Consider the following 23410-nt stretch of genomic DNA (forward strand, 5'->3'; position numbering starts at 1 on the left):
TACGTATGTGTCAAGGTTTTTCAATTGGAATTTTCTAGATTCGCTGTACACACTATTCGGTAAACATGTCAATTATGAATGATCTGTTAAACGACAATATAAATCGTTGAAAAATCTCATCAACATTGTTAGCTTACAGATTCTAACTCACAAATTTTCTTATCCAGAAAGATATCGAAATGGCTGCTCCTGTCAGTAAAGAGCATCTAGCTCAATTGAAAGTGTTCACCGATTTGTGCATTGAAAACCCTTCGATCCTGCACCTCCCGGACCTCGCGTTTGTCAAAACTTTCATCGAACATTTCGGAGGTAGTGTCCCAGATACCAAAAGCAGCAACACCTCGGGGTATCCGAAATTTAAACCTCAACCCGCCCAGTCGAATATTCCTGAGCCTGAGCCAGCTCCGGAATCTGATGAAAGTGATATCGAACTTGATACGACTGGTGTCATCGGTGAGATTTGGTCATTTCTTTTTCTAATTTATTGAGCTTGTGAAGCCGTTTTGTTATTTTCAAACGAATAAATCTAATTTTTAGAACCGGATACAGACGCCCCACAGAAAATGGGTAATCCTACTCTTCAGCCAACTGAGGAAGAAGTGGCCGAGTCTCAGGCAAAGCGTTCCGAAGCAGTGTCCGCTTTTGTCGAAAATAACTATGAAAAGGCGCTGTCTTTGTACACAGAGGCTATTGTACTGAACCCTCAAGCTTCTTTGCTGTATGCAAAGCGCGGGCAACTGTACTTGATGCTCAACAAACCCAATGCTTGTATCCGCGATTGTGATCGTGCTCTTGAAATAAATCCAGATAGTGCTGCCGCGCACAAGTTCAGGGGACGTGCTTACAGATTACTTGGAAAATGGGAGGAGGCTGCCAACGACCTTCGTCTAGCTTGCAAAATCGATTTTGATGAACAAGCTGATGAATGGCTGCGAGAAGTTACTCCTAATGTAAGTAATAACTACTTTAACATTTCACTTTTACAACTTTTCAGGCTCACTGTGATTTGACATTAGGAATAGCATCACTCAACTTTTTAAGCTTTGTGTCCAAAGTTTGTAACAATGATTAAAGTACCGGTGAATATTTATCCCTCAAAGCGTAACAAAAAATAGGACAAATGAGAAATATATCCTTTCGGCCAATGTTTACTGGTGATATTTTTATGTCGCGTATCTGAAAAAGAAGCGAATTGTATTTCAATGTATACACAATGTGCCAATCTATTGAATCTGATTTTCTGCTACTTTTTACCCGCGTGCGAGTGAATGATATATCGCATAAGCTTGAGTATGCAGGTGATTTGTGGAAAACAGATAGATATAATCCAGTCATACTTACCTGTCTTGGCAGCGGTAAACTGTCAGGGTAATAAAATGGCAGTTGGAGATCTTGGAAATGCTGGTAACGCGATTAAGTTCTCGAACTTATGAATTTTGAGTATAGCTCATAATTAGAAAATTAAATGCTTCGATTGAGGGCGATGTAACTGCATAAAATGAAATACGCTTATGGCAGTTTAAAAGGAAAGTAGAGGGTTGCATATGTACACAAGTAGCGCTCACAGCACACATTCTTATTTAAAAATACAATTCCCTAAATTATAATCCAACTACTAATCTGGTAAAGTAGTCTTACTTATGTGTAGCTTAGTTAATAATACATTGCTTGTAACATTAGGTATCCTGCAACGTAATTACATAGGCATTTTATTGCATAATTAATTAATAGTAATAATAAAATTATAACAACTTGGTAACTTAATTGGCATACTAAACAAAATATCAACAATCTGTGCTCAGGAGATTCAACTCCATTAAAGCATTTTAGACAAAGACACAAATTTACTCGAAATTTTTTTTTCTATTGTACATGAGGTATGGTATAGTTCAGGACTGCTACACTAATGAAATATTTTATATTATTTTAGCGCCTTTCATCAAAGTTCCGTTAATGATACAGATCTTTGTTACCGATGGCAGTAAATGATTAAAATACTTCATTTTGAGCAAAAGTATGTCTACCGCAAGGCTCATTTTTGTTTAGACCCTCACGGTAATGCGAAATAGATAACATAAAACACAGGTGAAAACGGATTCGGTAATTTTTTTTAGCTTCTTATATACGAACACAATCTGCATTTACGACTTATGTTTATATATATTTATATATATGTATATATAATTTTTTAAGCGACGGAAACCTTGAATACAAGGTTTTTTTTTTCTTACAATGGAAGTATTTTTCATCTTTATAATTAATTATAAACGTAGTTTTCTGCCGCTAGGCAGTGGATCAAGATGTAAGGATATTTTTCACTATAACGTTACACGTTACAATCTTCAAAAAATTTTTTCTTTTTTTTTTCAATAACAGTCTGTGTCAGCTGGTGCACATAACGCGTACGTATATCTCTTTGTGCGCAAAACAATGCGGCGGACACGCAGGCGTCAAGGTATGATAGGCACTGTATAACTCAATGTCGATCCCACGCTCTTTGGTTACCAATTGAAATTTTTTTTTTTTTTTAATATATTGTCAACAAACATTCAATCGACTACATTGACCGTAAATGCATTTTAATTTTATCGACAGAATGGGCACCCTTTTACGAAGATTTGTTTTGAGTTTCAATGCGCTTTGGACGTGATTACTTGGCATCACATTCTATGATTATTTCAATTTCTTGCACTTTCGTTAACAACGAATAAGTGAAATAATTTTTTTTTATGCCAGCTGCCCGCAGCAAAGCATAGATAGAACCTGCGATGTACTTCGTTATTAAATTTTTATTTTTATTCTTTGTTCAATTCCTTGGTTATCTCTTGATGCCCCGTACCGAGCTTTGTGCACCTAGTCATGGATGCCATTCCTCTTAGTCTCCCACCTTGCCCATTCATTTCATGGGAAATCAAAGCACCCGTAATCTGATATCATGGGTATATCTCGATCTGAGAAGTACTTACAGGCAAGCTTTGCTGGATATCAGCAAAAATTGTTTAAACTCCAAGGCTGTTCTTCTCTTTAGTTTGGCACCTCATACCTCACTCCGGATTGTGTATGTCCGTTTCATCTCCGTGGTGTTTATCCTCGCCTATGAACAGTCTTGGATCACATCTTGGTAAATGTTGTTTCTTTTGTCCGTGTATTTCAATCTCTCGAAGTAACTTTGATATATGTAACAATAGATCGACACTGTACATTGATATTTGTATTTATTATTTTCAATGGTTGATTACATTCGATCAAGAGATGGTGAAATTCATACTACTTCGTTCCTCATTTTCTTTGGTATCCAGCATTTCACCTCGTTCCGTACTCTCAGGCTCAACTCGACGGAGGAATCGTCTCACTCTCGTGTAAAGCGACCTCTACCGATTTCTTGTACTTTCCTACAAGTTCTGGTAAATCGTAGGCTATCGCTACGTCCAGCCTATTTATTGGGCATCCCCGGAAGTACGTACACGTGGTGCTCAGCTGTTGAAAATCGTACAGCGCATTCAGGCGGAAGAAATCTTTGTAAACGTCGGGATCGGGCAAATCGTAGCGCGAGATATTTGTCAAGGTGCTAAGACCTTCGTAGATGTGGTAGTCTTGGGGATTTTCTATTATCTTGTCACTTATGTCCTTCTTGTTACCAAAGAAGGTCTTGTGATTGTAGTAAGTCGTTAGGTAGCAGTCCACCATTTTCGCGTGATTTCGCACCCGTACCTGAAATATTGAACAATTTATATCTGAAAACAAATTTCGGCGCGCGTAATTTTCATACCCCAACGAATTCGGTATACGTACGGCAAATCTTCTGGCGCTAGCTATTTTGTGTTCAACTCTTTTGTCAACCGCTGAACGTAGATCGCGAAGAAAGGCGCGCTCCTGTGCGTACAACAGTCTTGTTGGTGCACCAGCCTCGTAAGGCAATGACCAGAGTGACGTCGAATACATTATCGGGGGTTCGGCACTTGACATCAGTGGTGAAATATTCCATATCAGTGCACCTTGTACCCTCATGAGTTCCTCCGGCTTCACTTGATCAGCCTTGTTCAAAATGATTCTTGTCTGAAATTGGAAAACGGTACAGTACTCCTACCATGCATATCCCATTCTCAAAGTGAATATGTCTTCCCCTCTGAGCGGACTATTACGTACTTGATACTCTCGTCCTTTCAGTTGATCGAGAATTGCTTCTGTCTCGGGTCCGACGTCCAGTTTAGCAGGATCGTAGACCAGGAAGATTATATCGGCTCTATCGATGAACCATTGACAGGCGTCATTGAACGGGAAGAGCCTCTGGACTTGTTTGCGAATTTCCAAGATTCCAGGTATCTCGACGATGTTTACCTGGTTTATGGAAAGATTTTTAGAAAGGCGAAATCTTCTTTATTTATTCTACTTAACGAACCTTTTCCAGTAGTTTGTTGTTGAGACGAATTCCCCGCAGACGATCCAGCATTCCTTGTCCGAATTTTTGGAGTCCAGAAAATGTCCAGTCTGCCGCCAACTGAGTACCGTCGAGAATTTCCTCCTCCTCTCCGTGCATTAGGATGTTGAAGTAGGCGGGTGACGGCTCAGCTCCTGTGTCAGTCCCATTTAGCGGTTTGCAAGGCTCTTCGATACACTCTTGCGAAATACCTGAACACTTTTTGTATTCTCATGCTACCCACCATGCAATAGCATGCTGCAACTTTTTCGCCACTTACAATTGTTAGTTAATAAATATCTTTTTACCCGGTTTCGTGTGTCTGTTAGCATTCACGCAATATAAGTATGTCCACAGTGAGGAATGACCGGGGTCTACTAATGGAAAAAGGTTATTTGCCAGAGTGCTAGAGAAACGAATTGGTTATCACTTGACTTACAGAATGTGTTAGATTTTCAAGTACATTAATGCGAACTTGATAACTCAGTCTACGAGTGTTATTTCCCTGAACTTTATTACGTACCCGTTCTTAAAGAAGTTGGTTTGTATTCGTTGTCGAGTAGGTAGTTGATGATTGACGATTTTCCCCCACTCCATGGTCCCATAAACAGAACTAGTGGCTTCGAGAAGATCTCAGGGTCTGTCGAGGGAGCGCAGCCTTGTCAAAAATAACCGGGCACCAAGAATGATGTAGATTTTGTACAAAAGTTTCGATATTCACCTCCGAAATGTCGGTTACTGAGATCTCTGTACTTGTAGAGAGTTTCCAGGGGTTTGATGGCGGTGTCGTAAAGACGCTTCAAATCACGGAGGACAATATCGGCGGCCTTTTGAATAGCTCTTTCCTTTTCTTCGTTTTCTTCATCCAGTTTTAGTAGCTGGTTGATATGGTCACGTGGCCTCAGGTTCTCCGGCACTTCAATTTCTTGAATGAGATCTTCTTCCGGAGTGGATCCGGCTCCCTCCTCTATCCAAAAAAAATTTTTTAAATATATATATATACAAATCGTTAGTGGTAAAATTACGACTGCCTTTCTATCGTTTATTGCCGTACAGTTTGCACACTCTAAATAATCCAAGAGTTGAACCAATTTAAATATCTATTCTTAGATCCGTGGCCCACAGGAAATTGTTGGGCATAGTTATTTAACATCTAAATAAAATTCTCTGATTCGGATCTCGTTTGCGAAATGACAGTGGTAGTTTGGAGAATATTCTTCGTATCACAATACCTTCGCTTGAACCTTCGGACTTCTTATCCTCTACGACTTCGACCGAATCTGTTTTTTCCTCGTCGCCGTCTTCTTCCTTGCTTGACTTATCGTCGTCGACTTCCACTCCATCCTCTGCCTCGACTCCAACTTCTCGCCGCTCGCGTGATTTTACTTCTTCGCTTTCCTCCGACTTTTTATCGCCGTCTGACGATTCTGCAGAAACGTTATCACCTTCATTCGTTTCGGTACTTTCTTTGGTTTCATCTTGACCTTCGGCATTCTCTTCTCTACTGTCCTCCTTGCTGTCTTCAACGTCATCAGCATCCTTTTTCACACCATCATCATTATCCGTATCACCGTCAGATTCATCCTGCTTGCTATCATCGTCCTGTTTCTCTTCCGATTCAGTACCTGCGCCGTCTGTCTTTTCCTCGGTATCATCGTTTCCAGCATCACCAACATCCGAGTCGCCACCCTCAGCACTATTGGAATGATTATCATCCTCCCGAGCATATCCGTCTTGCTCTTCAGCGGATTTTTTATCGTCATCCTTTTCCTCGCTAGATTCATTATCGACGACGTTATCCTCGCCGGAATCGGTGTCATTTTTGTTGTCCTCCTCCTCTGATTCTACGTCCTTAACTTCTTCCGTACGGTCACCGTCTTCCTCGGCAGTCTCATCCTCCTTATCCTCTGTGCTTCCTGTACGGATAGTACAAATATGATCATCACGCAGATGTCTGAAATATTGCAAGTGAAACATGTGTTACGTGATTTTTACCATCCGCGTCATTTTCGGCGACTCCATCAGTTTCTTGACTAGCTGCCTCCTCCGTTTCTTCGATAGATTTCTCATCCTTCCGTTGATCGTCGTTGTCGTCGTCATCGTCGACGTTGTCAGCTTCGTCTACGTCGTCATCTTCGCTCTGATTCTCCGCCGCCGCTTCGGCGCTCGTTATCTCGACAGTTTCCACGTTTTCACTTTCTCCGTCAGTATCTTCGCTGCTAGCGGCTTGGGCGTTATCTTCGGCAGGTTCGTTAGCAGCGAGCTCATCGTCATCCTCACCGCTATTACTTCCTCCATCATCCGCACCATCTCCCCCATCACTACCATCGTCGGTATCCTCCACGGAATGATCGCCATCATCTTCTCCCGCATCGTCGTCATTATCATTATTGTCGTCATCGTCATTGTCAGCTTCCGTTGGCTCTTCACTCTTTGATTGAAAACACAAAGTACGATTGATTCGATAAGTTTTTCGAATATAATCGGTGATACGTTTTCATTCGCCAATTATTCGCCAATTAATTCTCTTTATTACCTGTTCGTTCAACGGAGGCGCCTCATCTTCGTCCGTAGCCTCGCCCACCTCGACACTATTTTCCTCGAGAGACCCTTGAAATGAGAAATTCTAAAGATTGCTGCGTTCCACCCATTTCTTCAGACCTATTTTTTGTCTTACCTGTACCGAGATCCTTGAGGGCTTTTTCGATGTAAGGTCGACACTGCACTTCCGACGGTACCTGGCCCACACCTAGCTCTTCCTCACCTTGCACTCCTGAAATCAGTCGAACATGATCCCCTCAAAAAATCGAACTCTACCAAATGCGTACGGCAAGTACGGTAGGGTGTCAGAATTTTTGTCAAAGGGTGGTTTGTTTTTGTTTCTTTTTCATTCTTTTCTACCGAAAACATCGTGCTTTTGATCGACACGTGCTTCCCAAGCTTGCAAGCCCAGGGACATGTGTCGTATCGTAACCTAGTTAGATTTCTTTCGCGTTCCAAAGATTATAGAAACGAAATCGACGTGGGACGTGCAGCCGGGATAAGATGGTTTGTCCGTGGTCATCCAGTCACCTGGGAAGCGAGATGCTAAGTTTAGCAACGGTGGGAGGCGACGACGACAACGTCCACGTCGACGTCGACGCAACGCTAAGAAATATTTATACGTCGGTTAACCGCATCGTATTTTTATCGGATGTCGATTTGTTCCGAGCTTGTACTTTGTTATTACTTCTTTTTCTTCTTCTTCAGCATTGACTAAACCTTTAATACCTACGCGTATGACGTAATTTTGAAAGGAAATTTTTTCAATTTGCAAATAACCAACGTATTTTATCTCCTTTGCCTAATCGATACTGACAACGTTAAGTTATAATAATAGGTGTATTAACGATGTTGGACCGGTTTGCGAAACATTCAAATATTTTACAATTGCACTCTTCGTTTTTGGCACTTCGAGCTGAGACAATAGTCTGCAGTATTATTAGACCTAGATTTACAAGTAGGAAGGAACGCGCTGTTTAAAGCGTCAAGGGATTTTGCGCTCCCAAAAATTCGACGTGATTTTTGTAAAAAATAAAAATTTTTAAGTTATAATCGTGGTGGATTTCGACCAAGAATTCCAATACCATTCGTGAATTTAACTAAAGAGCCAATGTTAACCTGTCAATTATCGAATCACATATTAGTACAAAGTCCGAAAATTTGATCTATCGATTTTTCTGTTGACGCTTATTTCACGGTGTAAATCGATACGGATATAGTGGTTGTATCACTGTCCCAAAAATCTAGCTTGTTATGTCATTCACACGGAAGTTCTAGTCCTGATTCATAATTATAGAAATAGCTTGACGTGACAGGAAGCACTTTAAGCATGGACATTTTTTATCCATCAAATACTGGGGATTTTTATGTGGTTTTTGGGACAATTATTATCGTGTAGAAATAGCGACGTTCTATCCTCGTTAATTAAGCAATACATTGTTTGCACGACGAGAAATTTATAAAACGGAAATAAACAAAAAAAAACCATTGCAGAAATCGCTTACCAAGTGTTCAATTTATTCTAGTGGAATGGGAAACAACGATTACATTGATTTTCGATTAGTCTTGATCCAGTACAAATAAACAAAGATTTATCAATCACTAAAATAGTTACACTCGATCCACGAGATTGCAGGCGGTTATACTTCATTGACGTCATACGGATCAGTTCGAAGATGTTTCGCAAAGCTCGCGCATAAGATAGCAGTCGTAAAACTTTGAGGTATAACACAGTAATCTGAGCAGCCTGAGAAAGTGAACGCGCATTTCTGCACCCCGCGATCGAGTGGCATTACAGTTTGCGTTCTTACGTATAACGAACTACACCTGTTGCCAAATTATGCGAGCCAAGATTTTTCCCTCGTTATTCTTTTTCTCTTTTTCTAACTTCGATTTTTTTTTCTCCACATTCTTCTATTTCTCTCTTTTGATCTCACTCGATTTCGTTCTCTCGTCGCGGTTAAAGATAGCATCGAAAACGACGGCGAAAGCAGGCGCGTGTCTCTGCAGCTTACCATCGGAATCGTAAAATGGCGAAAATCGGCTCTTCGGTAAATGTATTGATATCAAGCCGACGATCGGACCCGCTTTCATACTACTTTGAATATTTGTTTGAAATTTTTTTATTTACATTCTATGGATAATGCAAGCATTGCCGATAGTCGAAGTAAAAGCGTACCGTATGTTATAGATATATATATACACATAAACTCGACCAGAAAGTTGAGTAAATATTTATTCTCCTGAATTAAGAAAAGAAAAAAAATTCAAACTGTATTCATCGAAAATTTATTGTCATTCTATATATTAGCAATTTGCAACATATATTGGATCCTGTGATCGCATTTACGACGTTCAATTGACGCAGATTAATGGAGCATGTATGTGCTGTACCGATTTTGTAATCATCAAAATGCGCGAAGTTATACCGCTCCAAGTACCAATTTTTCGATGTACGTGTATTCGAGCAAGCACTTGAGTCACTATAACTGGGCCAATTTTCCGAGCTTCTTGCCTTATGTAACTGTTGTGGCTGGCCAGGATTTGAGGTAAATTACACTGCAACTGACCGGGTTCTATAGCTAGCCATCTTTAGAAGCCAATAAACGAATCTTACCTAATTCAATGGAATAAAAGAAAAATTTACGCTATCGATGTTTTTTTTTTTTTACACGATATCTCTTTATTTGTTTCATCGATTAAAAGTATTCGTGTTAATGATGACTAATACGGAGAAATAATTTTAAGTCGAGAAATGCTATGGATGTGCTCTCGTAAAGATAGACAGAGGATGGATGGACGTTGCTCGACCTTAAGACCTTACGTAACATTGACCTTCGTTTCTTTAACGTCCGTCGTCACCGTTTGGGGATGACAAAACCTAGTCGCAAGACTAATGATATTTCAAATTTGTCTATGAGATAATCCGTAATATTATATGATATATTGTTTTTTATTTTTTTTTAACGTTTACAATTATACTGACACATTTTATACAACCGTATATCCATACACAACGGTCAGATAATTTTGACAACCGTTCATTTTATTCCGTAGGAATTCAAAACGGTTATCGCCTCTCGAGTTTAAGAAAAAAAAAATAAAAAAAAAAAAATCGAAACGTTATTTTTCCATGTATATAATATTTTGGACTGCAATAACCAGAAAACAGAAAAATAAAAATTTGCGATGTATTCGAATGAGGCCGAAACAAAATGAACACATATCAACCGATACATTTTTAATTTTTAATCGGAATAAATAAATCTGGTCTCACATCTCTTTACGTATGTTTTTGTAAATAATTTATCGATGGATAGATAACGCTGCGCCGGGTGAACAGATAGCAGAAGCGGAAGAGCGGATGCTGAGTGTGTCAAGGTAGCGGAGGGTGGAGGGTGGAGGGCGAGGAGTTCCGGGGTGGTACTCACCCTGCAAGGCGACGGCTAGGAGGGCGAGGAAGAGGCTCGTGAAAACCCGGGGTCGCACCCGCGAGCCCGTCATCTTGGATCACTTGGATCACACGGATCACTAGGATCACTTAGCACTCCGCGATGAGCCACGCTGCTAGCTCTCTCGATAGTCGCGCGCGACTCCACTCGCGAGGAACTGGCGTCCCGACGCCCGCGAAACCCCGAAGACGCCCCTCTCCCAGGTCTCGCAAGTCGAGAACCGTCTCAGCGTCACCGTTACCCTTCTGCAGGGAGCGCGAGTCCTTGCCGCAGAATTTTTGTAGCGAGAAATTCCTCCGAGTATCCAGATGAAACGGGGAAAAACCGCGTCCTTATAAGATGGAAACACAACTATCCGTATGTAACATGACGTGGGTTGATAACGGAGGATAATGGAATTCCCGGGGAAGAAGCTCAAAACCTCTCGATCGCGACGTGATTTTAGAGGATTTTTAAACAATAATCTTGAAAGCGTTAAAAGTCAAGGTCTGCTTTAACGCGGGTGAAGAAAAAAAATTCATTGGGTTATGAAGGATCGGTAGTGGTAATTGCAGCATGGGTAAAAGAGGTGGTATCATTTGGCATGTCTGAGCTTGCACTTTTGCCAAGCTGGATCACGGAATCATCTGCAATACGGTTCGACCACGGACCCTGTACCAGCGCTACGCTGACGAACCCGTGTCTCAATTAATAACTTTGAGAAGCTACAAGGTTCCTTGGGCGCTATTCGTACAGACTCGCAAGGCAAGCCGACCGCCGAGCGAGTACGTGCAGATTTTTTTTTTTTTTTTTTCTTTTTTTTCAATCCGCAAAGCGAGTTTCAGCTACGGTGACGTTGGTGATGGAAGTAGTGGTGTTTAATTTAAAAATACTCCACGCGGCCCAGTTTCGCCTTAGAGCTTTTATCTGGGTGACAAACTGGCTAAGAAGAGTCGGCTGAGGTCGTATTCTACGACCATTCTTCGTCGAGCCTGATCTAGTTCAACGTCTGCTGTCTCGTGCAATGTCTCGTTCAGTTGACTAAATTTCACCGGCGATTTCATTGCCGTGAAAAATTCCGAGGCGGACGTGTGTTGTTGATGGATCAAGTATAGAGAGAATGAGAGAGAGAAAGAGAGAGAGAGATCGTCCAAGACTGCGCGCGGTAGTCGTCGCGTTTCTTGGATACCGTACGCTGTACGGCGATGGCTTCGGTACTCAGGGTGCTTCTGTAGATTTTCGAAAGATCCTCTGACGTCATTGCCACAACAAAACGGTATTATTTTTGACGCTTTACGTGTCCGTCGAGGAGGGACAAGGTCGATCTCCACCCTGAATGATGAAATATTCTATAAATTTACATTGCGTATCTTACTTTTGTACATTCGAAATCTTTCCAACATCAGCTATCCTCAACCTCATCAACGATTAATCTTTCCCACCGGGAGCGACGTTTTATTTCACGTTGTTATTGGCAAACTGCAGTGCACACCGTTGTGCCATCCACCCTGGATCCAAATATATAATTTTATTTTGCAAGTGGGACACGAAAATACTTCCAAATTATACGTTTCTTGGATATATGTATTTGCATTTGCAGTCTTACGTAAAAAAAGAAAAAAAAAAATTTATTCAACCTTACATTTGGGGTGTTGCGGAACCCCCGATGTTGGGCTTGTAACGACGATGATCTCTCGCTTACAGCGGTTCGAAATCATCTTCATTTAATTTGATAATTTTCTCAGCACATTCTTATCTGCCGAGGATGTGAATTGTTAAATTTGACGAACATGAAGAGTTCGTTACTGTATCACAGCATTCCCTTTTAGTTGTTTTTTCTTTTCATTCTTGTTCTAACGACGAAATATACTCTATCGTCGCGATTTTTATCGTGTCGCTGAGGTAATTAGATCGTCCAAATATCGTATAATTTCCATAAATTCAGTACTTTAAGCGTGATAATTGCCAGCTTACAGTTCCCATACAATTCAGCAAACTGTTACATTTAAGCATTTCACTTGTAAAACGTTTGAACATTCAATTTGTAACATCTGTCGCGCGAAAAATGCCTTTCAACTCTATAATATTGACAACTTCGTATGTTGGTATCTTTTCAAACTCCGAATTTTTAATTTTTCAAAACATCCCAATGCGAACAGTTGTTTGTTCTGCAATAGGCACCGTTAAAATAGGACCTTGGGCTCATAAGTTGGAAAGGATAAAATCCGGGCTCGTCAATTAGTCTTTGATTAACGACAAGCGAAATGAATTTTGGGCTGCTTTTCAACGGGCAATCAACTTCGGATACTCGGGTCCGTGTCTCAGCTGGAAATTGAAGAGACACGATTTACCTCGAGAGTTTCGCTCGGACAGAAGAGCGCCGCGACGTCGGGCGCCTTTATATTTAGACGGCCGGGCCGACGCCGTATAAGGTGGCCACTCGTGCATCCCCCCACCTCATCTATCCTCGCAAAAGATGGTCACGCATCGCGTAGGACGATTCCCAAAGACTTTCGTTTGGAAACTCATTTTTTTTTTTTTTTTCTTTTATAATTTCTCACAACGATTACTTGAACTTCTTTCGTACTTGTCGGAGTTGTTTGATTGCTTTGAAAAATAATAAGCACCCTCTGTTAAGTAAAGATATCTTTTCTATGTAAATTCCAAACTCATACAACGTCGCACGATTCACAGAATATATGAATATACCCCACAAATTGTGGTAATCTGAATAAAAATTAAAAATAAAAACATTATCAAGCGGCGGATCGTTGTATCATATCATATTATATTATGAAAATTCATGAATTATTTAGCAGATTTCTTACAACGACAGACGTTATTTGAGAAAAAAACACATGCGATTGGAAAGATCGAAACTATCGGACATGTGCCACGTACGCATTCACGATTGTAATCATTTGTAAATTTGGCTTAGTTCATCGTCTCCCGTATATCTTTAAATAATTGCTTGACGTAAATTTTCGATCACATAATACTACCTCTGAGCCAATTTGCTCTTTCGTTAGCCATTTCGTTTGCTATTATAAGCGCGTAATCGAGTAAAGTCAGGATGGACCTTGGGCGCGGATGTCAGTGCCATCGTGACAGAAATTCAACCGTCCAAGTCATCCCTGTTTAGGGACAGCTCATAGTTGGCCCGGTTTTGTCTTCAACAGCCAAAATGTTTTCATAATGTATTTTTTCCGTTTCTCTATTAGGTGTAGGTTTTTTTTTTTTTTTTTTTTTTTTACCGTAGGATTTTACGTTCACGTATAACTCGGCCAAGTCGATACCGACGCGATGAGGGTATATTCAGGTTTGTTCGATGTATTAAACGGTATGCTCAAGGCACCACCATTGTGCCGTCGTCACTGCGACAGCTGTTACTTTTGTCACACTATATGCGTATTTATGTTATTTTTGGATTATTAGTAAATCTATTATACCACGAGGTGCTGCTCTCTCCGTTCAGGGTGTAGATGATCTGAAAGAAGACTAGAAGATTCGCAAATCGTGATCCATTATATGCAATTGATAGACTTGTTTCTTTGTATCAAAGTTTTTTTTTCGATAATGAAACTTGTCGAAAGCAAGATATGACCTATAAAACGAGTCGAACAAGTAGCAAAGTTTTGAATATAAGTAGTTTTTGCATACCTGTGATACATCTAGTATACATGAAGCTTCATTTTTCGTACAATAATTATATAGAAAGTTCTATTATGGTCCCACGTAATGTACTTTTTTACGTATTGTATAGGAAACCACTCCACCCTGGCAATATCTGATGACGCGTATCGAAATTATAATTTTAGGCTCGCAAGATCGAGGAACACAAACGGAAGCAGGAACGTAAAAAGGCTGAAAAAATTGAACGTGAGAGAATGGAAAGACTGAAGAAAGCCCGAGAGGAGGCAAAATTGAGGGAAGATAACACGCGTCCATCCCAAACTGAAGGCTCCGCACCCGGAGCAGGAGGTGGCGGTGCTCCTGGTACCGGTGATTTTTACCAATTCCTTAAGGACCCTGAAGTTCTACAAGCTTTCCAGGTGAGTTGCCGACTTGAAATTGACGGCGATAAAATTCTATAGAAAATTGTAACGTTCTGTAAAATATTTCTTTAAAGGATCCGGAGGTAGGAGAAGCGTTTAAGGACATTTCTGCGAACCCGGCGAACATATTGAAGTACCAGAGCAATCCGAAGATTATGGCACTGATTAATAAAATGGCTTCAAAGTTTGGGGGGGCGGGAGGTGGAATGCCACCGGGTATGGCTGGCATGGCAGGCGGCATGGGCGGATTTCCAGGCATGATGGGCGGTATGCCCGGCTTTGGTGGTACAGGTGCAGCACCACCTACCGATCCGTCTAGACCTAAGAACTCTGCAGACGACGTAGGCCTCGATTAAATTCAACAGGTTTGTATTACATTGAATGCATTAGCGTCACTTTCAATTCCGTTCGACAAGTGCGAGTGGATGGCGGTAAAATATCTTCTCGTTATTTAGGCTGGGCAAAGTGAAGAGGGCTTCATACTGCTGTCCATATGCTTGGGGAACCTGTTGGACGTGATGGCAGAATGATGCAGATTCGTTATCTTTGGTTTTCCTAACCAATTGCCTGTAATTGTAATATTCTAATACTAACCGATATATATCATACATCTCCCTTTTACTTAATCTTTTAACACCATTGTTACGATTATAATAATTCATTAGATTTTTTTTTAGTTTTTTTTTTTTTGAGTTTTATATGAGCTAATATTTTTCAAAGCTTTCTCCGAATCAAATTAGCGTTAAGTCTCGTGTACGATTTTTCACTACGAAATCTTACATTAATAATAGTACACCTATTTACAGTTCTACACATTGAATATACATATAAACGTTGGTTTATTGTTATGATACTGCTGCTATTTCTATAATGAGATCTAATCATATTCCAGATTCTTCAAACTATACTATGCAGCAAATTTCGCATGCTGAATTCGCAGGATATTTGCAATTGCAAAGTCCTGCTAGTGTGAAAAATCATCTTCTTCGGATACACAAGCTTTTGCTTTAAAGTTGTTGACATTGATGAGATAACTCTTAATTATTTCTTGCTGAAAATATCTAAGAGATTGATTAACAAATATTCTGAACATTATGCTGCATACAATTTTATTTATGTGTCATGAATGAAATTATAAGACCGAGGTAAATCGATTTAAATAAGTTTGCTCAGTTTATATCATGCTAATAATTACGAATGATATTCGATTTGGGGACTGATATTTTAAGGACAGCGTATAACACATATATTCTTACTCTTATAATTTTTATTTGACGTTACACATTTGGCAATTATTACCACAATTGCTCGTTCAATTTGATTATTCAGTATAGAGATATAAAATTCTTATAAAACTTATGTCCTTATCAATTGTAAGTGTATATATAAATTGGGCAGCCGTGATAAAAAAAAATCTATTTGCACAGTTATATTATCTATCTTGAATTGAGCCATATGATTTCTATTGAGGTAATTAATAAAGAAACCAATATAAAAATATAATTTGGGATTTCACTCTGCATAACGTAAATTGTTACAAAATGTTTTTCATCACCGTAAAAGACAGTCCTAAACCAATCTATTTTCGCGAGCCGATTGGACGGGCAGGTTGTTTGCTATTTTGTTCTAGACTTGTTTGTCAATGCGTGACAGTTTATATAAGGGAACGAAGAAATTAATATCACCGGCAATCAAGAATTAAGATAGATAAGAGAAAAATGCAATTTATATCCGATGATGACATTGAGAAAAAAAAAGTTCCCGTATCGAAAATTATAGAGAATATCAGCAAAACAATCGTGACAGAATAGTAGTTAATTTAAGTAGATTACGGTCTATCGTTCATTGTTTTTTAGGGGGTACTTTACCACCCCAACTTACAACTTCTAAGAAGAGGAAAACAATGGACGGCTAATGAGTAATCAAAAGATTATTTATTTATGAATGATAAAGATGTTTAGTAGTAGCAACAGATAAGAAAAAAGAAACCCGGTCACAGCACGCGATGATGTGACACTAGTTTGCGTCAAAAATCACAGAATTCTGACAACTCGTAGCTGATCCGACCTGTAACGGAAAAAAGGGCGTATCAAATGCAAATTTCCGATATATCAGCCAATTGAAAGCTAACTGAGCACTGGTTTCAGCTGTAAGACAAATTCGCTACCAGAAAATGGCGTTAGAATATTAAACTCGTAATAATTTCAGTTTTAGTTCTGCTCGACCGATAGCGTAGCTGTGTCGGATGTCAGTTGGCTTTGTGCGTGTGAAGAAACGCTGCCAACCGTACGGTCAGGATCGTATTTGTAAAGTAATTTCGCCTCCTATACGGATCGTACGCTGAATGTGCGGTCCTGGAAAAATTCTAGGAATTTAAGCAATTTTTGGCTAGCCTCTGATATTGTACAAGAATCAAGTACAGAGGTATAAAGAAAATAATGTTTTCTCCAAGTCTCCAACAACTGCTTCGCGTAATTGGAAAATTCACAATCTTTAGCGTTAGTTTGAAATGTTCTTGAGTGTAGAAATGTCAATGATGTGGTTAACACCAGTCTGATCCTTGAGAAAAAAAGCAAAACCGTGGTAATTATACGACCATAAGATATAAAGAACAAAAATGTACTCCGCGAGATCTTTGTACGGTTCTGAAATTGCAACTTTCGATCCATTTTCACTTTGATTACGATCTATTGCCACCAAAGGGTTCGCAACTCTGCGCCTTAGAGCATGCATGTGTAATGTATGTACAAGCAATGCCAGCAATGCTCTAAGCTGCGTGAAAATCAAACGCGAGAGTTCCGAGCCATCTCGATTCTCGAGGCACTCCGGAACCCGGTCGAGATAAGTTATCCAGGTTTTATTTTGCGAAGTCAAAAATCTATGAGAACGAAATTATTTTGAAACTATTCTAATCTGCGCACCGGAGAAACTGTGCATTAAAATGCAACGCCGATCGGAGTTATTCGATAGACGAGTAACTTGCGCGAAAAAATTGTGAAAAAAGTATTATAACCTAACTCACCGTTTCGACGATCTTCTGATGCACGTTGGATTTGTCCGATCTGCCTCTTTCTTTTCGCCTTGTTTTTATGTTATTTTCAGACCGTGGATTCGGTTTAAATTCTTCAGTTGTTTAGCACGGGCTTCAAGATTCGTGCAGCCAAGGCTTGATAGTTGATTACTGATCAAAGTGTCTTACCGTGGTTACACACTGACACCTGGCATTAAAGGAGTCATTGTACATATCTCAAACCGTTATTACAGACAAAGTAAAACAATCATTTTTATAAACCGATCATGGATAGAACCAACGAAACAGCCCAGAACGGTTCTTCAGGCTTTTCGGAAGAGCGGTAATTAGTTACTCATCCAGTCTGTTTATTTGTGGTTTGATGTTGACTAAGTAATTCTTTATTTTTTCACTTTTCCACCGTTATCAATTTTCAGTGATATAAACAGAAAGAGAACCGATTACTTAGAATGGGACGAATACTTTATGGCTACAGCATTTCTCGCGGCAAAACGAAGCAAAGATCCTTGCACCCAAGTAGGTGTTTGTATTGTTAACCGAAACAATAAAGTTGTCGGTGTGGGGTATAATGGAATGCCCATCGGATGTAGTGACAATGAATTTCCGTGGGCCAAGAACAGTGCCAATAAATTAGAAACTAAGCATCTTTATGGTGAGGCTTTTCACGCTTTGACAGACTTGCACCCAACATAAAAAAACTGATCCGAATATTGCTTAAATTGAAACTATGAGTTGATTTTTCTAAACTTTTTTTAGTTTGTCACGCTGAAATGAATGCAATCCTAAATAAAAATTCAGCGGACGTTGAAGATTGCAGGATGTATGTGGGGTTGTTTCCATGCAACGAATGTGCAAAAGTAATTATTCAGTCTGGTATAAAATCTGTTGTGTACATGTCTGACAAGTATTCTCAGAAGATTACAACCATAGCTGCCAAAAGAATGTTTGATGCATCCGGAGTCCGCTATAGGTAAATTATAAAATACTTTTGTGTATGTATGAAAGAGTAAGCTACTCTAACGATCAACATAATTCATATTGTATTTTGTCAAGAGAATAGTTCAATTATCATTTTACCTTTCGTCAAGCGGATGTTTGATGGTTTGAACTGATTTGTAAAAATTGCAATTTTTGACTGAAGACTGATACATAGGGTTATATAACTGAATAGTATTAACATTTCTTATTGTGGTTCATATTACAGACAATACATACCTCAGAATAAGCAAATAGTAATTGACTTCAGTGAAATCAATTGGAATGAGATGACTCAGGAGCCGCAAACGCCATCGCCGGTGAAAAACTCTTTAACCGACTAATTATTAACGTGTTAAAAACATAATTTTCTTTATAAACAGATTTTATTTTATTATCTTATTTTCTTTTGACATTTTGTGTGTTGACCCTTTTCAAGTAGTATCTAATTAACCACTGGATAATGGTTTGAAAAAAATGCAACTTGTGATATTGCTGATTATTGGTATCGTCAAAAGGGATCAACGCCTGGTATTTACATATAAAATGATTAAGTATAGGTACAAATGCAGAAATAGACAGAAACTGGTTTCTCTTTTTTTAGGACTGTACAGCGTTGTCAATTTCACTCTTAAATTCACGAAAAATGAGGTTTTAGCAAATAAATAATATGATTAAGATATTTTACTAGAAAATGTAACAACTTGGTAATAATACATGGATAATATTAAGGTATAACAACACAAGTGAAGCTCCGATTTAAATATTATACAAATCTAAACGCTTTTAGGTATTAATGATTCTACCCAGAACTAGATACACTTCGTCTGTCGATTAAATTAGACTTGGATAATTACGTAAAACCTTTCTGGGAGACGACCCACTCAATCGTGCAAACAGTGAGCACTGGTTTGCTTATTTTCACGATTCAAAATGAAATGATTACGTACAACTTCGGAAGTTAGTTTTGAGTGCTGTCAAATAATATTTTGTTCATATGAAAATCGGTCTAGTTTACGTAAAATTAAAATGTTTAATTTACGATAAAGCAGAGTAAAATCATTTGTGATCTCAGGTTTGCAAAAGTATTACTACTTGTGTAGATCAACACGTCTCGCATACGTCGGAAGTTATTCAAAGCTACACATGACTCTATTAAGTGATAGAAAAGGCTCATTGCAAGTCTGGCAGACCAGTATCTGCGGTTCCAAGTTGTTAAAATCTTGTCGACATACGCAATTGCATACGCTTTTAGTTTTTTTTCACTAATACAACAAAAAAAAAAGAATACATTACACTATTAATTAGATAATGACTATCTACGTTCGGTTTTGAATTAAAGTGGCAAAAAGAATACCTGAGCCTAGATTAGCCGTCTGATTTGCTTCAACGTAGTTAAAAGATAAAGTGAAAATAAAACAGATGTTTCAAGTTGATTTGAATGTATATATACCGTTCATAGTAAAATTTTTCTAGAATTTCGACAGTCGCACAGGTTTAGATAAACCATTACAGTATAATTTCAATCAATTGAGAAAAGTATGTAGAAATACAACCTGTGCTCAGAAATATATGAGAATTGAAATGGTGATCTTGGATATGGAGGTCATTAAAAAACAGAACAACTGAAAAATTGTTGACGTTGAGGTTGTTCTGTTTTAATGACCTCCATATCCAAGATTACCATTTAAATTCAACACTCTGAGGTCAAGAAAATACTATTCATATATGAGAATGTTTAAATTATGAAAATCAAGTGTTAGAGAAGATTCTGAACTTATTGGTGAAAATAAAACTTTTTACATTCACATGTCGTCTCGCAATCTATTTTAGAAGACAAGAGTAACTAGAGTCACGAATAATTCGTGCACGAATATGGGAACAACATATTTATTATTTCAAAAAAATATGAATATGATTCTTAGAAAAGATGCAATGTTTTCTGTTACGATTTTTTTTAAATAGATAATTTGAATGTACAGAGATATTATCTTGTACGACACTAGCTTTTATAGGCTTGGCGCTCGCTAAGAATTTATCAAAATTTCTAATATTTGATAGATTTTGTTTAGCTGAAAATGTAGCGCCTACATTTTTATTTTAAATTAATTATTATTTATTACTCAATTCGCGTATTAATAATTTTTCTTATCATCTCAATGATTAGCTATTGTTTTTTCCATGGAACACAGCTATGTAATATACGTACATATATTTTTCAATCAGATATCAAAAGAAGTTCATAAATTAACCTGATATAATCTAAAATATGTAATTTGTGACACGATCCTGTTAAGGAAACCGTAGAAGCTCTAATCTTTAGTGATATATGTCTATATATATATTCTTATATCCCTCAATATTTCAGACTGAGTCGTACCCAGCAGTCGCAAATCATCAAACAATCAACGTATATTCAAAAGAACAAGTGTACTTCAATGATTCTACGTAGTACCTAGGTAAAAATATGAAATAAATAAATGAGGCGTGACCATGCTTTCCACCATGCATTAAGGTCTGACAACTTATGAAATAGTTTATTGGCGTTGTTTAGCTACGAAGTAACTGAAATGAATCAAACTTTCTTTGCCTAAATTCCAGTTAACGAAAAAATCTCTACCCTGCTATCAATTTTTAACTAGATACTCAACTCAAGTACCATCAATTAATGAAGGTATTCCACGATTAGGGGTAGTATACATTAAACTCAGACATTCTGTGGTTATACAATACCATTCTAATCAAAAATTGTCGTTTGGTTATAATACAATTGAAATGATGACTAATTAACGGATCAATCAAGAGAGTACGAAGATAAAAAAGGTGCCCACAGTAAAAGTTTAGAGTACAGGTGTGAACACGAGTAGATTCATATGATATGAATGAAAAATTTGCAAGTAGGGGAGACTGGAGCACAACGGACCCCCTGAGCCGCAAATTATTTTTTGTGGCTCTTGAGCACCGGGTACAAGTTATTTTGATCTATTCTATCTCGGACGAATTCATCATTACTTGGCCACAATTTGGAAAAAAAAGTATCATCAGGAGCACGACGGCGCCCAGCAAAAATTTTATAATTTTTTTGTCCCAGTAATTGCATCCTTTAATTCTATTTGTATTGAATAAATCATTGATTATTTATCAATATGTATGATAAAAAAACTTTCTATTCCGGGGTAAATAGTCTTGAGTAAAATATCATTTTTCTTAAATTGTGAAATTTTTTTTTGTCCTAAACGAATGGTGCATACTTTCATTCAACAACAAACCTCTAATAGTATCGCCATATTACAGTTTTATTTATTCAAAATTTTTTGGGGGGTTCGACGTGCCCGGTTTACCCTATAAATATTCATATCAAAATTTGACGCAACTAAGGGCATGAGGTCTGATAAGCGATTAATTATTAAAATAAAAACAACATGTATGAATTGTTAATTTTTCGCCCTCTTCTTTGATGACGCGATTTTACATGATAAGTAAACATCTTCTTAGGTCCTATTCATAGATTTTAGTTCTAAAATTACAGGGGGAAAAAAGGTTATCTAATCGATTAATTTTCAGTACAGTCGATCTTTAACTGATGGACCACAAGATCACCATGTATTAGAACATGGTATGAAATAAAAACCCATATGTAATGATAGCGATAGACAGGCAGGGCACAGTCTCAGCTTTCGCATGTTACCTAGCTGCGTTACTCTACACAGTAGAGCAGTATTTCAGGCATCGTTGGAGATATTACAGTTTAATATCGATTATTAGACAAAATCTGTGGAGCTTTACCATGGTATACATATAAATGTGTATGTATGTGTGTGTTATATATATTAAGCGTGTCGACGGACGCGATCCTTGTCCATTTTGTTATTTATCGATTATGTCTTCTTTCTTTTGTACCAACAACGTTACTCCCACACGCCTTACTATATGTATGTATATATTTAAACACCGCACCCTGTACACTACACGTTTCCACACTCTTCGCTGCTTCCTACTTCGTCCATAACTCTTGAATTTGAAGAGCCTGATTGATCTGTTCTAATTAGGGGTAATATTTAATAATCTTAACTACGCTGTCCTTTTCTTTTAATCTTCATTTAAAATTCACGAACCATGACGAAACACAGTCCTCTACTTGTTTGTTTTTCATCTCGTATCAATTTGTTAAGATTGTTCATCCATCACTGATCCCGGCACTGCTCACACTGCATATGAACTTCACCAGGAACAGTTTTTAATATATTACATGCTTATTCGTTAATTATTCGCATTTTTCTTTTCTTTTGTTGGTTTCTTTTTTGTATTTGTTTTGTTTAATAGAAATTCTAATTATGTAATTTACGTGTTTTAACGCAAAGCCCGTCACCCAGATTCACTCCCTAACTGCATCGCTGATTGTTGTCAGAGCCTGATGGTTAGTAGTAGCGGTGTATGATTCTGGCGGTCGAAATGCAGTCGCGTAAGGAAAGCGTTTTTCGCACTGTGTCGTGTAATCCGCTATCGCCTGCTCGCATATACCAAAATCTTCGTTCCGCAGTGCTTCCAAAACTCTGGTACACGTTTCTAAATTAACTCCGTCCAATCCGTCTACGTGACTAGCCAACGACAGAGCTTTAGCTTGAGCAGATGGATCCAAGAGGTGCAGCATTCGTGCCCCTTGAAGTAAATGTGGCAGAGACTTGCTGTTTTTGTTTAAAAAATCACTGTTCAATTGAGCCGCGTCGTAGTTTGAAAATATATCCGTTGTCTGCCGTTTTACAACATCGGCTACCGGTCCTTTGAGTGGATTTACCGCGACGTGTTGAAGGAATCGTACCAGACAAGAGTGCAGGTCTGGATTATTCGCATCCAGATTATGCGCACGTTTTATTGACTGAAGCATCAGCAGTGTCCGGCCTAAGAATAAAAGAAAAAATATATATCCTATTAACGAACGTTTTATGCAGCGGTGTTATCG

General features: G+C 38.5%; 4 protein-coding genes and 1 long non-coding RNA gene across 8 annotated transcripts in view; 2 read left to right on the forward strand and 3 right to left on the reverse strand.

Moving 5' to 3' along the window:
• LOC107222826 (hsc70-interacting protein) overlaps nt 1–15874 on the forward strand; it is a 16375-nt gene extending 501 nt beyond the window's left edge. For 2 of the 3 annotated variants that reach the window (XM_015662352.2, XM_015662345.2), the window contains exons 2-6: nt 168–453; nt 538–950; nt 14208–14441; nt 14519–14809; nt 14900–15052. In XM_015662352.2, the coding sequence (XP_015517838.1) occupies nt 180–453; nt 538–950; nt 14208–14441; nt 14519–14800 (1203 nt within the window). In that variant the 5' untranslated portion in view covers nt 168–179 and the 3' untranslated portion in view covers nt 14801–14809; nt 14900–15052. Of the gene's footprint in view, nt 1–167; nt 454–537; nt 951–14207; nt 14442–14518; nt 14810–14899; nt 15053–15336 lie in introns of those variants that run through there. The other variant, XR_006904923.1, reaches the window with a different exon arrangement.
• On the reverse strand, nt 1561–10568 carry LOC107222811. Of its 2 annotated transcripts, none has more exons than XM_015662333.2 (11): nt 10390–10568; nt 7095–7190; nt 6954–7027; nt 6413–6848; nt 5650–6333; nt 5139–5384; nt 4941–5057; nt 4400–4572; nt 4147–4338; nt 3793–4056; nt 1561–3711 (listed from the first exon to the last, which is right to left on the reverse strand). In XM_015662333.2, the coding sequence occupies exons 1-11, from the start codon at nt 10460–10462 to the stop codon at nt 3328–3330; spliced, it is 2739 nt and encodes a 912-aa protein (XP_015517819.2). In that variant the 5' UTR covers nt 10463–10568; the 3' UTR covers nt 1561–3327. The 2 variants fall into 2 exon arrangements, with proteins under 2 accessions (XP_015517819.2, XP_015517810.2); XM_015662324.2 differs by having other exon boundaries at nt 4400–4629.
• Nucleotides 15138–17600, reverse strand: LOC124295021. Its single transcript, XR_006904925.1, has 2 exons — nt 17467–17600; nt 15138–16511 (listed from the first exon to the last, which is right to left on the reverse strand). It is a non-coding gene; the product is annotated as an uncharacterized LOC124295021 (long non-coding RNA).
• LOC107222736 (deoxycytidylate deaminase) lies at nt 17143–21047 on the forward strand. The gene is made up of 4 exons (XM_015662231.2): nt 17143–17797; nt 17892–18127; nt 18232–18445; nt 18680–21047. The coding sequence occupies exons 1-4, from the start codon at nt 17742–17744 to the stop codon at nt 18792–18794; spliced, it is 621 nt and encodes a 206-aa protein (XP_015517717.1). The 5' UTR covers nt 17143–17741; the 3' UTR covers nt 18795–21047.
• Nucleotides 18820–23410, reverse strand: part of LOC107222657 (N-alpha-acetyltransferase 15, NatA auxiliary subunit) — a 42912-nt gene continuing 38321 nt past the window's right edge. Inside the window, exon 11 of the mRNA XM_046743006.1 lies at nt 18820–23349. Within this exon, the coding sequence (XP_046598962.1) occupies nt 22826–23349 (524 nt within the window). The 3' untranslated portion in view covers nt 18820–22825. The remainder of the gene's footprint in view (nt 23350–23410) is intronic.

Source organism: Neodiprion lecontei, chromosome 6, assembly GCF_021901455.1.
Source record: "Neodiprion lecontei isolate iyNeoLeco1 chromosome 6, iyNeoLeco1.1, whole genome shotgun sequence".
In the NCBI taxonomy this organism is placed as follows: Eukaryota; Metazoa; Arthropoda; class Insecta; order Hymenoptera; family Diprionidae; genus Neodiprion; species Neodiprion lecontei.

What these genes read in the sequence shown, in the direction of transcription:
- LOC107222811 (XM_015662324.2), bottom strand. Translation starts at nt 10,462, where the DNA reads ATGACGGGCTCGCGGGTGCGACCCCGGGTTTTCACGAGCCTCTTCCTC. An exon ending in ACCAACTTCTTTAAGAACGG is followed by an intron (nt 4,630 to 4,940) that starts GTACGTAATAAA and finishes AAAAGTGTTCAG; the next exon opens with GTATTTCGCAAGAGTGTATC. An exon ending in TGAAAGGACGAGAGTATCAA is followed by an intron (nt 4,057 to 4,146) that starts GTACGTAATAGT and finishes TTCCAATTTCAG; the next exon opens with ACAAGAATCATTTTGAACAA.
- LOC107222736 (XM_015662231.2), top strand. Translation starts at nt 17,742, where the DNA reads ATGGATAGAACCAACGAAACAGCCCAGAACGGTTCTTCAGGCTTTTCG. An exon ending in AGAAACTAAGCATCTTTATG is followed by an intron (nt 18,128 to 18,231) that starts GTGAGGCTTTTC and finishes AACTTTTTTTAG; the next exon opens with TTTGTCACGCTGAAATGAAT. An exon ending in GCATCCGGAGTCCGCTATAG is followed by an intron (nt 18,446 to 18,679) that starts GTAAATTATAAA and finishes TTCATATTACAG; the next exon opens with ACAATACATACCTCAGAATA.